The 16,062-nt window shown below is 40.6% G+C and overlaps 1 protein-coding gene across 2 annotated transcripts in view; it reads left to right on the top strand.

Annotated features, from left to right (window-relative positions):
- Positions 1–8,117, top strand: part of LOC117373074 (cadherin-4-like) — a 535,276-nt gene extending 527,159 nt beyond the window's left edge. For both annotated transcript variants that reach the window (XM_055223000.1, XM_055223001.1), the window contains 4 exons: positions 308–544; positions 3,133–3,272; positions 3,342–3,506; positions 7,758–8,117. In XM_055223000.1, the coding sequence (XP_055078975.1) occupies positions 308–544; positions 3,133–3,272; positions 3,342–3,506; positions 7,758–7,964 (749 nt within the window). In that variant the 3' untranslated portion in view covers positions 7,965–8,117. The remainder of the gene's footprint in view (positions 1–307; positions 545–3,132; positions 3,273–3,341; positions 3,507–7,757) is intronic.
- The last annotated feature ends 7,945 nt before the right edge of the window (positions 8,118–16,062 follow it).

Below are 16,062 nucleotides of genomic sequence, written 5' to 3'. Positions count from 1 at the left end.
AGTCTCTTGCCAACGACAGTATTCATCTGTGGAATCGCACCGCCAACCTGTGATTCAGTGGATCTGATCATTCTATCGATGATGTTTTATGTCAAAAGAGGGATTTGAACCGGCAAACTTTGGATCAGTGGGCAAACACTCAGACCCAGTTCAGTGTTTATTATTAAATTGCAATAGCAAACAGTTAAATGTGTTTGTATATTTCTTCTTACTTTAACCAAATTCCTGCACAGCTGTTTGTGCAGACGTGTTAGTGTTTATTGATAAATGTGCTATAAACCTGTTAATTTGTGTGTCTCCTCCACAGGCGACTATGCACGTCTGGGTCTGCGGTATCAGATCTACCTGGAGCCCGGGGTCTATGAGGTTCCTATAATCGTGTCCGACTCGGGGAACCCCCCTCTGTCCAACCGATCGGTCATAAAGGTCAAAGTGTGCCCCTGTAACGAGCACGGAGACTGCACCACGCTCGGAGCTGTGGCCGCCACGGGACTCGGGACTGGAGCCATCATCTCCATCCTCATCTGCATCATCATATTACTCAGTCAGTACAACATGTGCACGAAGTATCTGTGTGAATGTTGCTAACGCTAACAGGAGCGACCTCGGGGAAAGAAGGCGCCTGATTTGTCTGTTATTAATGTTCATATCTTGATTTACAGACACAATAGTGAAATAAAAACCCCAGGATCATGTAGAGCGGGTTAATACGATTGCTCTATTTCCATTTTCCCCGTATTGTTGCGTCATAGGTAAAACTCCGGATTTCTGCAACAATTTTCTGGACTGGATTTCTGGACAATTAGCGAAATAAAGACACCAGGATCATGTAGAGCGGGTTAATACGAAACATTTAAGACCAAAATGACGAGTCTGACAGAGAGAGTAGTGACAATTTTTCAATAGAAAGTGAATTGGAGCCAGAGCCGATGAAGCTGGAAGTGTGGCCATGATCACTTCCTGTTTGGAACGCGGCGGCTAGCAGGTTAGCTATGTCCATTTATATAAACAGTCTATGGCTACGAGTTTGTATTTTTTGTTTTTTTAACTGAATAGGAAGTTTAAACAAAGCATTTAATTTATGTTCAAATTGTAGACAGGGGGCGGGGCTTACTAAGTTTTCTTCCTCCCACTCCTTTTCGAGCTTCTATAGGAACAAATCTGTGAGATGTGCTTTGGATGTGCCTGATACGTGAAATGCTTGAAATGAATAAATGAAATGAGTAATAAAAAGTAAAACAAGCTTAAAGCGGCCGTAATTTGCGCCCCTTTAAATTTGTTTTGCGCTTGATAGATGCTAGCTTTACACGACCAGTATTTTGTCTTTATTTTTACTACTTTTTACATTTTATTTTATTTTTTTTATTTTTACATACACACAGAAAACATGAAATATATGAAGTAAGATGCATGGAATTATAGTTACAGAGTGAGAGGTGACAATTTTCCGTTGCAGTTGATTGAGCTGGAAGCGCGTTAGCTACGTCCATTTATATAAAGTCTATGAAATGTGCCTTTGGTTTGCCTTTTATCACTCATACTTACACCCAAGAAAAAAATATGACCATGGTATTCCTGTTCTATTTTAGTGCTATGGAAATATATCATCTTTTCTTCTTGATCCAGTTCATTCAGCTCCTTACAGACAAACTGCAGTAAACGGCTGAATGAAACACTTTTATTAACCTGCTCTACATGATCTTGGTATTTTTTTTCGCTATGGTGTCCATAAATCAAGATATGAACATTAAAAACAGACAAATCAAGCGCCTTTTCCACTAGTACAAACAAAAAGCCCCCCCCAAAAAACTATTGTTCCATCTATTATATATGGAACGATGAGTCGCTATAGTAATTATCAGGCCCTATATGTAGCCGGATCACACTGGGGCACGTACAGTCTGTAGTAGAGATGATTTCTTTGGCTGCTGCTTCGTGGCGTCTCTGGATTTCTCGGGTTTTGCTTTTCCTCTCAGGGTAAATACAGATTGTGCTGCCAATAATTCACACGCTCACTGCCGACTGCGGCTGTAGCATCGTTTATATATTCAGCTCTATATGAACAAACTTACCTCAGCTTTGCCAACACGCTGTGAAATAACCATCAACCCCTGTAAAAAAAAGATTAGATTAGATAGACCAAGTTTGTGAGCAGCGTTAGTGTAGTTTATTTTGTATTTATTTTTATGTATTTATTTATTTTATTTTATTATGTATTTATTTATTTGTTTTATTAGTATTATTAGTATTATTTGTTTTTTTTAAATATATATATTTATTGAATTAATTTGTATATATTTATTTGTTTTATTTATTTTATTTTTTATGTATTTATTTATTTAATTTTCATGAATCTATTTATTTTTATGTATTTATTTGTTTTATTTATTTATGAATTTATTTATTTAATTTTTTATGTATTTATTTATTTAATTCATTTGTATATATTTATTTGTTTTATTTATTTATTTGATTAATTTGTATGCATGTATGTACTTATTTAATTTTTATGTATTTCTTTGTTTGTTTTTGTTTATTTTATTTTTTATGTATTTAATTTTTATGAATTTATTTTTTAATGTATTCATTTATTTTATTGATTTTTATGTATTTATTTGTTTTATTTATTTATGAATTTATTTATTTATTTTATTTTGTATTTATTTATTTATTTATTTATTTTGTATGTATTTATTTATTTTATTTATTTTTATGCATTTATTTGTTTTATTTATTTATGAATTTATTTTATTTTTTATGTATTTATTTATTATTACGACAACATTTATAACCAATACTAATTTGGAGTTTAAAATGCAGAGTTTTATTGATTGGTTGAAGTCAATGTTAGAGTGAATGCAGATCAAATGAACTTAAAGCTACAGTGTGTAACTTTCTGGAGTCGGCACATCACCTGCATGATTCCATGGAAATAGAAAATCAAATACTATAAATATTCTCCATGGGGATAGACTGTGGAATTTTATAGCCAAAGGAACAAAATTTCCATGTAAACAAGCAGGAGAAGACCCGCCTCCAGAAAGCAAGAAGAAAAGGACCAAACACAACCATGACGTGCGCCCCCTGGTGGTTCAAATCCCACTCTCAATATAAACAATCACTTTTTTCCAGGTATGGTTTTGTTATTCGTGGTGTGGGTCAAACGCAGAGAGAAGGAGCGACAAACCAAACAGCTGCTGATCGACCCCGAGGACGACGTCAGAGACAACATCCTGAAATATGACGAAGAGGGCGGAGGAGAGGAAGACCAGGTAGGACAACGCCTCCGTGCGCAGCCTGACACGTGACTACCATTCATGATGTGTGTCTGTGGCCTGTAGGACTACGACCTGAGCCAACTGCAGCAGCCCGACTCCCTGGAGCACATCATCAGTAAACCCCCCGGCGTCCGCAGGGTGGACGAGCGGCCCATCATCCCCGAGTCCCAGTTCCCCATCAGACCAGTGGTGCCGCACCCGGGAGACATCGGGGACTTTATACACGAGGTGAACCTGAACGTCACAATTCGGTCTTTAATATGTCACTGAAAATGTTCCTTTAAATCGGCAAAATGTTTTTCTCCATGTTCTAGCTGGTTTTTGTGTGTCCGCTCCCATAGGGGTCAACTTCTAGGTGGCGCCGTCGAGTCAGTGGGCATGGGACATTATCGCGATGCCAATTTTATAAAATTTTTCGCCGAACCGGTCGATCCAATACCCCCATGTGATAGTTTTCGTCGACGTTCAAGGGGTGAAAAAGTGTTTTTTGGAGTGTAATCTTTAATTGCTTATTGCTTAAGACGCCATTTTGTTGATCAACCTCCGTTTTCACCTCCACTGTGACACGCCCACTGTGACACGCCCACTGTGACACGCCCACTGTGACACGCCCACTGTGACACGCCCACTGTGACACGCCCACTGTGACACGCCCATGTGGCCCCATGTGACCCGGGCCCCCAAATGTCTGTCACTGGGCCTGTGTAGGGATGAGTCATTTTAAAGTCTTTCACATTTAAACCTCAACCAAAACATATTATCTAAGCACACAGGGATCGGAGGAGGTGTTTCTGACCTCACAGGGGTCAGAGGAGGTGTTTCTGACCTCACAGGGGTCAGAGGAGGTGTTTCTGACCTCACAGGGGTCAGAGGAGGTGTTTCTGATCCACTGTTGACACTTTATGCAAATTCACACTTTGGCAAAATATTCACCTCCTTTTCAATCTTGTCCCTGAGTCTCCCAGCTCCTGCCACCTCCTGCCAGCTCCTGTCACCTCCTGTTACCTCCTCCTAGCTACTCCCACCTCCGGGCGGGTGTCACTTCCACTGTGTGTGGACCTCACACAGATGTGATGACTCTGCTCTCGGTGCTGTTGTTTATGTAAACTGTGGCCACGGACGGGACTTTGTTTTACTTTGCTGTCAAGCTGCTCGCCCTCTCTCCTCCCTCTCTCCTCCCTCTCCCCTCCCTCTCCCCTCCCTCTCTCCCTTCCTCTCTCTCCTCTCTCTCCGCTCCCTCTCCCTTTTTCTCCACTCCTCCGCTCTCACTCTCTTCATCTCTCTCAACCTCTCTCTTTCTCTCTCCCTCTACTCTCTCCCACTGGTCTACTCTTCCTCTTTCCCTTTTCTCTCCCTCTCTCTCCTTCTCTCTCATCTCCCTCTCTCTATCTTTCTCTCTCTCTCTCTCTCTCCTCTCCCCCTCCTTCTCTCTCTCCTGGTCTGTCTAATTTCTCTTCCTCTCTCTACACTTCCTCCCTATTGCCCTCTTTTTCCTTTTGTCCCTTCCTCTCTACTCTCTCTCTCCACCTCTCCCTCCTTTTCCTCTCCCCCCTCTCTCCCTCCCTCACTCTCTATCTCTCCCTCCTACTCTCTATGCTCTCTCTGCCTCCCTCTACTTTTCCTCTACTTCTCACCCTTCCTCTCTCTCTCTTTCCTTTCCTCTACATCTCTCCCTTCTTCTCTCTCTCCCTCCCTCCCCCCCTCCCTCTCTCAGAGCCTCAGTGTGGGCAGACGCACACACACACACACACACACACACACACACACAGTGATTGACAGACTGATGACACATTCACACTCGAGAGGAAAACGACATCTGTTCAACACTGATCTGTCTCCTCCACCTCACACACACACACACACAACACACACAACACACACACACACACAACACACACAACACACACACCACACACACAACACACACACCATACACACACACAACACACACACACAACACACACAACACACACACAACACACACACACACAACACGCACACAACACACACACAACACACACACACACACAACACGCACAGAACACACACACACAACACACACACAACACACACACATACACACACAACACACACAACACACACACAACACACACACATACACACACAACACACACACATACACACACAACACACACAACACACACACAACACACACACACACACACACACACAACACACACACACACACACACAACACACACACACCTACACACACACACCCGATCTGGTTTTAGCGCGCTCGTGTGCCTGTAAATCACAAACATAACAAACAAACGCTGTAGGTGCCGCCCACAGCGCCCCCCGGGGGGTCGGAGTTGTTCCATCGAGTAAAGTCCAGTCTATTCAAAGAGCGGAGTGGGCGGAGCTCTGGCATCCACATCGTGTTCAGTTACATTCAATGAGCAAACATATTGTTCTTATAATGCGCCAAAAATAAACCCAAACGGTGAATGAAACGATACAAAACACGCGTGGTCATATAATCTTTGTTATTTGTGCGTTGGCCAATGTATTAATCACGAAGATAAAGCCACTTAAGCCTCAGTGTCCAGGATTCTTTACAGAGCACATTATAGACCCGCTATCTCCCAAAAGCAGACGCCGCATCCCGGGACGCTAATGCTACAGAGGGTTTTAAACAAGGACACGGGCTAAACCTCAACATGGCTTTCATTACGTGGATTACGCAGGTACTGAACTTCTCCGCTCTTTCGGTAAATGGAAAAAAACGACACCAGAAACTATATTAAAAAAAAAAAAAACGTTTGGAGAAGAAGAGACCGGAGTGAAAGTTTTAAGGCTCGATCCGGTCGCTAACATTGTTTCCTCATCCTCAAACGGACCCGGAGTTGTGTTTTGTTTGCGTATTTAGGCTGAGTTCTTCCCTCAAACTGAAAACACTCCGTTCCACCTTGTGATGTCATCGTGTGGTGATACAGGAAGTGCTGCGCTGTGTTTTTAAACTCCACACACCTTCGTTTCTAGAATCATTTGGATCATTTCAGCTCTGGAATTGCCACTTATCTCGACTGAACTAAAGGTAAAAGGAGCTGTTCACTTTAAAACTACCACTTGATGACATCACAAGGTGGAACAGAGCGTTTTGAGCTTTGGAGATGTTACAGACTAATAATAAAACACAACAAAACACAACTCCAGGTCTGTTTTTTTTGTGTAATATCGGACCTTTAAGTATAAGTACAGATACAGAGGTACAACGTTACTCAAGTAAAAGTATCACATGAAAAAAGTACTTGTTTAAAAATACACCTTAAGAGTAAAAAGGCAAAGTATTTCACACAATACTTTTACTTTGTTCATTTATTAAAGTGCAAATGTAGAGATATTGATTAAAAAATGAGACATATTTTGTTCAACAGCAACAAAACGAATCAACTTACGACTTTTTCTTACGAATTTTGTGTTTTCATTTGTATTTTTCTCAAAGCCGACGCTCGAACTCGAAAATTTTAGTCAAGGTATTTCCACGAACACGGTAAAAATAAGTACTTTTTACTACTTTCCAGTCCTGTTCACAAACGTAACAAAACACAACTCCACGTCTGTTTTTTTTGTGTAATATCGGATCTTAAAGTAAAAGTACAGACACAGAGGTACAATGTTACTCAAGTAAAAGTATCACATGAAAAAAGTACTTGTTTGAAAATGTACTTTAAGAGGTAAAAGTATTTCACACAATACTTTTACTTTGTTAGTATAAAGTAAGTATAAATTTTGTGATACTGATTAAAAAATTTGACATATTTTGTTCAACAGCAACAAAATGAATCAACTTACAACTTTTTCTTACAAATTTTGTGTTTTTATTTGTATTTTTCTCAAAGCCGACGCTCAAACTCGAAAATTTTAGTCGAGGTATTTCCACGAACATGGTAAAAATAAGTACTTTTTACTACTTTTTAGTCCTGTTCACAAACGTAACAAAACACAACTCCACGTCTGTTTTTTTGTGTAATATCGGATCTTAAAGTAAAAGTACAGACACAGAGGTACCATGTTACTCAAGTAAAAGTATCACATGAAAAAAGTAGTTGTACTTTAAGAGTAAAAAGTAAAAGTATTTCACACAATACTTTTACTTTGTTCATTTGTTGAAGTATAAGTTTTGTGATACTGATAAAAAAAATTAGATATTTTGTTCGACAGTAACAAAACAAATCAACTTACGACTTTCTTACAAATTTTGTGTTTTTATTTGTATTTTTCTCAAAGCCGACCCTCAAACTCTTAAATTTTAGTCGAGGTATTTCCACGAACACGGTAAAAATAAGTACTTTTTACTACTTTTCAGTCCTGTTCACAAACGTAGCGGAGTAGAAAGTACAGATACTGCTCTCGAAAGTCGTAAAAAAAAGTGAAATAAAATGTACTTAAATGTCTTTCCTTCGCCGTTCGCTCGTCGCTATAACCTCTGACCTTTCTGTGTCTCCTTTAAAGGGCTTGCGGGCGGCGGACAATGACCCCACGGCGCCCCCTTACGACAGTCTGCTGGTGTTCGACTACGAGGGGAGCGGCTCCACTGCGGGCTCCGTCAGCTCTCTGAACTCATCCAGCACAGGGGACCAGGACTATGACTATCTCAACGACTGGGGCCCCCGCTTCAAGAAACTGGCCGACATGTACGGGGGCGGGGCCGACGAATGAAACACTGCCCCCCGTAGGCCCGTACACTAAACGCACATAGACACACATAAAAAACCCTCGTCCCGTCAGCTGGCCTGCCACGCTCTGTACCACCGGGGGGGATAAACACGCACCCTGATGACATCACTGACTCAACAACCAATCAGATTTGAGGACCGGGTTTGTTATTAAAGGTGAGACGAAGCGGAATCGCTGAATCCGGAGGCGTCTCGTCGGCGCCGACAAAAAAGAAAAAGGGGGTTATTTTGCATTATAGGACTCAAGCTGGATATACGAAGGATTTTTTTTCCTCTCGGTTTCGAATCTTTCTTCAGTCATTTGTGATTCCTGGGGGTATCCGAGTCCCCGTCTGCCACTCTCCTCGCCCGCCAATGCTTTAAGTTGAGCTGCTTGCTTTGTCTGGAGGGAACACAAAAAAAAGAGCGAAAAGATAGAACGGCGAAGAAGTGAGAGGAGTCCTTCTTTTCTTTCTTGAACTCGAATTCCTCAAACAAAAGCACTGTTGTTTTAAAAAAAAAAAAGTGCCTTCAGTGGTGCATAAGCAGACTCCCGCTAACTCAGGATTGGTTGCCATTTTGTTTGGGCTTCTTCGTACGCCCCCCCTACATGACCCCATGACCCTTTAACTCTGACCCCCCCCCCCCTTCTCTTCCTCCTCCTCCTCCCCGTCGTGATCTCCATGGGGACGGCGGAGGTGTCAGCGCCGGTGACGGAGGACTCGCGTACGAGGGCGCTTTATGTAGACGTACTGTATATTGTGTCTAAGTTATGGATGAAACTTTTTTTTTTTTTTTTTTTTTTTTTTAAACTGTGCTCCGAGATCACAGCCAAGTTGAATGTGGTTGTTCAAATCACAAAAATATACTTTGGGACTGTCGCCGTGGAGAAGTGCTTTTGTATTATTCCGGCGCGGCGTCAACAGCAGCTGTGTTTGTTTTGGGAACAAAAAAAAGATCCGAAAGGTGGGAATGTTCCGTGACGTGTGAAGGAAAGGTGAAGGAAATTGGAATCTAAAGCTAAAAAAACTAAAAAAAAACAAACCACTGAGGCGCTTTCTGCAGTTTTGAGCGTCTGCCGCCTGCTCGTCTCCATGGAGATGCTAATGCTTTGCCTGGAAAGTTACGCATTACGGCTTTTTATTATTATTTACTCAGATCTCACCTGTGTTTTGGCCTCGTGGCGTCAGCTGCTCGTGTCCGGTGGAAGCAGAAAAGTTTACGCGACACTGTGGAGCGGCAGTTTTAGTCGAAGCACTGACATCTCCGTCGGATCGTCGAGCAGAAATGTTACGCAGTGTTTCTTTAAAGAGCCCGTGTTACGCTGTTCTGATGTTGTTTACTCGGCACAAACAGACCTGGAGTTGTGTTTTGTTTCATGTTTAACACACGAACTCTGCAGATTTACGCTGAGTTCTTCTTCTCTGAAACTGGAAACGCTCCGTTCCACCTCGTGATGTCATCATGTGGCGATACAGGAAGTGCTCCGCTGTGTTTTTAAACTCCACACACCTTCATTTCTAGAATCATTTGGATCATTTCAGCTTTTGGAATTGCCGATCTCTACTGAACTAAAGGTAAACGGCAGCTCAGACGTGTCAAACTCAAATTCACAGAGGCACAAAATTAAAAACTGTGACTAAGTTCTGCGTGTTTTTCAGAAGCGGTGGACTAAATTCGAGTCCGGCGACAGGTAGCAGATGCTAATGATGTCAACAGAAGCGATCGGGGCCAGCGCTAACGTTTTTGCAAAGCATTCTGGGATTTGTAGTATTAGTGGTGCATGCGCTATACGTATTTGAAATGAACTCGCGGCCCAAATATAATCATATCGAGGGCCAAATTTGGTCCGGGGGCCTGAGTCTGACATGTCTGAGGTTGCTGTTCACGTGAAAACTACCACTTTATGACATCACAAGGTGGAACAGAGCATTTTGAGCTTTGGAGATGTAGACAGACGAATAATAAACATGTGTGAATGAAACAAAACATAACTTCAGGTACGTTTTTGAGGATTTAAGAGCTTTAAAACACGACTTAAAGCTCAAAAGAGTCAGTTTTTTGTCATATAGAACCTTTAAATCATCCCTGTGTAAATCATCTTTTCGAATCGGCCAGTGTTCCATGATTACCGTCACCTCCAAAGCTGTTTCTGATCTACTTTTGTTTTGCTTTCTCTTCACTTTTATGTTTTTTTTTAATACAAATTACTGCCGGTCGTTACGGGGAGCGAGCCGCAGCCAGGGACACGGCGCCTTCCAAATCTGCCTCACCGCGTTTTCCTTTCATTTAAAACTGTCTCAAAATTGTTGGCGACGAGTTCAAGAGGGTTGGAAAAGAAAAGTTTGAAGACATTTTAAAAGTCTTTATCAAAGCGGACAAGCTGGCTCCAGTTATACCACGTGCGCTAGGGCTAACTATCACAGCTTTGTAGAGAAAAAAAACAGAAGGGAAAAAAAAACAGCTTTAGTCTTTTGAACGATTTAATTATGCAAAACAATTAGAAGAAGGTGAAGCGCGATGGTGGTGAATGGTATAAGGTTTATTCAGAGCTTCTATAGCCTCTCATGAGCGTCGGTATTGTAGAATAAGCCTCGATCTGTTCATTAAATACACAATGACATCGTTTTCAAATGGTGGATTTCGACGCGTTCATCGCTGTACCTCATTTTGTTTCTGTATTTAGTAAAATGGAGGTTAAGTGTTTGAGACATTGTGAAAATCTTATCTGCGGAAGAACCACCAGAGCAGCGATGAGCGATTATAAAGTAGAAACAGTTCAGGTTGGGGACATTTCAGTTAAAGAGCAGGGGTGAGCAAAGCGGGGTCCACGGGGCAGATTTTGTCCGCGCAGAGGTCTGTTTGGGCCGCGAGAGGACACTGAGATTTTAAAAAAGTGTCTAAAAGAACGTCAAAATATGGGAACAAGGCCAATCCTGTCTATTTCTGAATATTAAAGTCAGTGAAATCATGTAGTTTTGGGCGACAGCGGCTCATTTGGTAGAGCGTTTCTCCGCTAATCTGAAGTTTGGTGGTTCGAATCCCGCTTTCGATCTTAAAACATCATTGGTACAGGTGCAATTCCAGCGATTCCTTGACTTTAAGGTGGAAAAGCGCTGGATAAAAATGCAACCTTTGACCTTTGACCTTTTTAATGTACAAACTGTGATCAGGATTGGCCTTGGACTCGCTCGTGTGGATTCATTTTGACGAGGAAAAACTTTGGGTACCCCTGATTTTTAAAATAATCTATACAAAAACTAGACACGTAATTGGACGTTTCCAGAGTAGTTTTGTGTATGTTATGTGTTGAAAATCACATTGTATTGTCTGTTTTATTATCATTGTTATTATGTTTTTTTAAATAGAGTGTTAGCCCTTTTCCTTAGTGTCAAAATTGACTTTGAAAATTCACTAAACAAAATCATAAAATTTAAATCATCGTATTAAGAAACTGTAAGTTACTGATTTCCTGAATGTTGTTTCTTCATGACAAACAGACCTGGAGCTGTGTTTTGTTTTAGTTTTTTTGTTTCTTTTTGTTTCATTCACACATGTATAACACACAAACTCTGTATATTTAGGCTGAATTCTTCTCTCAAACACACTGTTCCACCTTGTGATGTCATCATGTGGTAATATTTTCATTCATTTTTTCCATAGACTTTCCTAAAAATTCAAATATTAAGAGCTCAAAACTATCTACGTGCTAACCAGCTTCGTGCTAACTAATATCCACGGTTGTTCTAAGTTCAAAAAGCACATTTTAAACTAAAGAATCGCCGAAATGCTTTTATATATTTTAATAACTTTAACGAACTATGTAAAGTTTCAGAAACAGATTTTAAATGTCCGATATGACACAAAACTGACTCTTGTAGCTTTAAGTCACGTTATAATGGTGTTACCGCTTCAAAAACAGACCTGGAGTTGTGTTTTGTTTCATTCACACATGTTTGAGTCACACTTTATTATTAGTCTGTAACATCTCCAAAGCTCAAAACGCTCTGTTCCACCTTGTGATGTCATCAAGTGGTAGTTTTCAAGTTAACAGCTCCTTTTACCTTCAGTTCAGCTGAGATAAGTGGCAATTCCAGAAGCTGAAATGATCCAAATGATTCTAGAAATGAAGGCGTGTGGAGTTTAAAAACACAGCGGAGCACTTCCTGTTTCGCCACACGATGACATCACAAGGTGGAACAGAGTGTTTTCTGTTTGAGAGAAGAAGAACTCAGCCTAAATACACAGGGTTTGTGTGTTAAACATGTGTGAATGAAACAAAAAAACACAACTCCAGACATGTTTGCACTGAGCTGCTAACGTGAAAACTACCACTTGATGACATCACAAGGTGGAACAGAGCGTTTTGAGGTTTGGAGATGATACAGACTAATAATAAAGTGTCACAAAAGTCAATTTAGAGCGATATACAACCTTTAATATTAGTCTGTTGAATCGAACTTTCCGTAAAACGATATTCCCGCGCATTCCGTTCGTATTCCCTCCTATTTTTACACCGGAATCATCAAAAACGAGCGCTCGCAAAAAAACTGACGGAGGAACCGCACTGACAGCCGGCTCACGTACGTACCCAAAGCGATCGCGCCACATAAAACGCCGTTGATGGATCGAGACGGGCTGAAAGGTCAACAACGGGACTCCCCCCTCGCCGTTTTGAGTTCCGCTGATGAATCGTCGAAACCGCGGCGCCGGCAGACTCCCAAAAAAAAAAATCCGGAGCGACGGCGTCCTCTTATCTGACTGATTACAAGCGCATCTCCCCCTTCGCGGAATAAACACAGCTGTTCCCTTCTGCTATCTGTAGCTCAGTTTGACGCGCAAATGTGTATATACGGACGTTTTTTATATATGTTTAACGACACGATCCCCCTTTGTTTTTGTTTTTTTTTGCTTTCACTTTCCGTTTCCAAGCGGCACAATGTATTTCCTAAAGCCATGTACATTGAGGATCTGTTTCTAAAAGCTGACAGCCATACTCCTGTCTCTGTTACTGTTTAGCCTTGGTTCATTCGAGGCGCTTTTCCACTTTCCACAACGACGTATTGTACAGTATAATCCAGCACACACTCACGTCTTTAGGCCTTACTGTATATATAACTGAGTGGTCTATATTAAACCAAGAGCATTGTCGCTACCCCCGCTGTAGAACGCTTCTCAAAACAAGAGTGAAGTGTTGTACGCGAAGGAAAAACAGAAGCCCATCGCGAGAAGGTTACACGATGGCCTTGTATGTGAAAGAAATCCGACTTTAATCATGTTTTTTTTATTTGTTGTTTGAAGGAGTGAATTGAAGTGTAATGTGCGAATGCGGCGTACCCTTGGTGGTCAGGGATGTTTGGTTCCGCTGTTGCCGGGTAGATCCAGAATCAGGTCCACACGTGATCGTCCAATCAGATTTGTTTATTTCATTGACACGGATAAAGTCGCATTTATTTAATTTTACGCGTTCATTTTGCAGGAATCCGTCATGTTTTTACGCCCCATGTGATGTTTTTTTTTCCAGTATTTTTTTTCCGGGATGGACGTACCGCGACTGTCCCTGATTGGCTAATCCACCTGTCAATCGTTTTCATTTCAAAACGAGAAGATTCACCGTTGACCAGACTTTTACACGTTTTTGTAAAGTGTTGGAAAAGTTTGTGTTCTGGATCTCAGGCAAGTGCAGCTGTTGGATTTGAGTGAAATAAAAAAAATATGCAAAAAAAAAAACAAAATTATAATTAAAACAAAAAAAATATGCAAAAAAAACAAATTAAAATTATAATTAAAACAAAAAAAATGTAATTCAAACAGAAATAAAAAATTAAATTCAAATTCAAAATAAAAATAAATTCAAAATAAAAATAAAATTCTAAAAATAAAATTTAAATTAAATAGAATAAATTTGGACTTAAAATAACTATCAGCAAAACAGGGTAGCAACGTCAAACATGTTTCCAAGGAAAAGTCCAAGTCTAAAGCTGCACTATGTAACTTTTCTGATGCGTGGTCCACTACCTGCTCGTCTCAGTGGAGTTGTTATTACTTTACCTGTAATGTTACACAGTGAAGCATTAATCCATCTGTCATTTACTCGGTTAACACTAGTATTTGTTTTACCACCTGTGACTTGACCTGGTGGAGTCGCTCGTTTAGGGGGAGTGTAATGCTGCACTGTGGAACTTTCTCCATGGAGTCAGCGGACAGGCGGTGGACCCTCCGTCGCAAAAGTTACACACAGCGTCTTTAAAGCTGCTTCTGTTTAACAATAATTGAGCAAACGTTTGAACATGGCTGACAACATTATATCGCATTAAAAAAAAAACAAGTGTACCGTGTTTTCTGGAGTATAAGTCGCACCAGCTAAAAACGCTAAATAATGAAGAAAAAACATAAATAAGTCGCACTGAAATATAAGTCACTCCTATATTGGATTTTTCGCACCAGCTAAAAATCCAATATAATAAAGAATAAACATATATAAGTCGCTTTGGAGTATAAGTCGCACCAGCTAAAAATGCTAAATAATGAAGAAAAAACATAAATAAGTCGCATTTTGGGGGAAATTTATTTAAAAAATCCAAGACCAAGAACAGACATTTTATCTTTAAAGTCAAGTTATAATAAAACCAATAAAATGTGGAACAACTGGCTGAATATCAGTACATCACGCTAACGCTAACGTAACACATTTATATTTATCCAGCTCCATGAAGCACAGACAGAACTGAACACATGTCTGGTTTGTTAACGTAAGATATTAACAGTTAATCAGATAAATAAAGCAGAAAAAACAAGCTAACGTGTTCTCAGACGTCTTTTAAATTAGGAAGACGTCAAATTATATCGTTAAATCCTTTCACATATAAGTCGCGTCTGAGTATAAGTCGCACCTTTGGACAAACTATGAAAAAAAAGTGCGACTTATGGTCCGGAAAATGCGGTACCTGTTCTCGTGGATGTCGGTTTTTGAACGACGCTCGGTCTCTGGACACTGCCTGACCTTAAGTATCCATGACGGGAGGCTCTAGCTTTTTTTTCTGACTTTAAAAACCCACCGCTGCTCCAGTCCGGGTGTATATATTGTAGAGTTTGCTTGAAGCTACACAGAACGACATAGGCAAAAGTGTAAGTGTAAAATTGGAGCTATTTGCATGTGTCTTTTATACTGGGCAGATGATTACAGTAAACATATAAACCTTTTGAAATGTGTCGGCCCGCATGACCGAGGTCCCGTCCAGAAAGAGTGTACGCTAACTTCAAAAAGGGGGTAAAACGGTGTAATCACAACATTTCAAGTGGTAAAAAAACCTGAAAAAAAAACTTGCACAGTTCTGTATGAAAATGTTTTTGTAAATTGTCAACAGCACAACTATTTTTTAATGTTGTTTGTACTATTTTGTATAAAAATTACACGAAAAAATCCGCGAAAAAAAAGGGGACGTGTGTTGTTTCAAGCGTGTTTTTAGTGCAAACTGCAAACTCGGTTCCCGGATAGCGTTCAGTACTCGCGCAGCCTTGCAGATCAACCTTGTAAAATAGACGCTGAGCTGGAGAGTCCCTGTCAGCATCATGTGTTATAAATAAAACTCCCTCCTTATAAGAGCCCGAGTCCTGTCTCTTTTTTCTGAATCACTCTCTCGTTTCCGCTAATGCTCCGGTAAAAGACAGGAAGCTAGCTAAGATTAGACGCTCATCTCAAACTTTGTGAATATGTAAACGTTTTTATCTCCGTCTCGAGTGCGTGAGTGAGTGACGCGTTAGCCCGGGGGTGTCCAAACTTTTTTTTACTGGTCTTGAAACATATTTGAAGCGATATATAGCGGTTTGTTGATATAGTTTTGACGCCGCCGCTGTAGCTTTTAATAAAGCTTGGAACGCAAATTTTACACAAAGAAATGTCATATTTTTAAGGTTATAGTGGTAGAAATGCTTAAATTGCTGAAAAAAATGTTTGTATGATCAATTCAGACAGTTTAGGAGAAGGTCTGAGGGCCAAGAAAAATGATCCGAGGGCCGCATTTGGCCCCAGGACCGTAGTTTGGACGCCCCTGCGTTAGCCGCTACGGACAGTGTCATTGTGCAGAACTGGGACTTTTGAG

The sequence above is a fragment of the Periophthalmus magnuspinnatus genome, chromosome 7, assembly GCF_009829125.3.
Source record: "Periophthalmus magnuspinnatus isolate fPerMag1 chromosome 7, fPerMag1.2.pri, whole genome shotgun sequence".
NCBI classification, from domain to species: domain Eukaryota; kingdom Metazoa; phylum Chordata; class Actinopteri; order Gobiiformes; family Gobiidae; genus Periophthalmus; species Periophthalmus magnuspinnatus.
The sequence above is the reverse complement of the archived record's forward strand: the minus strand, read 5'-3'. Positions and strand labels throughout refer to the sequence as shown.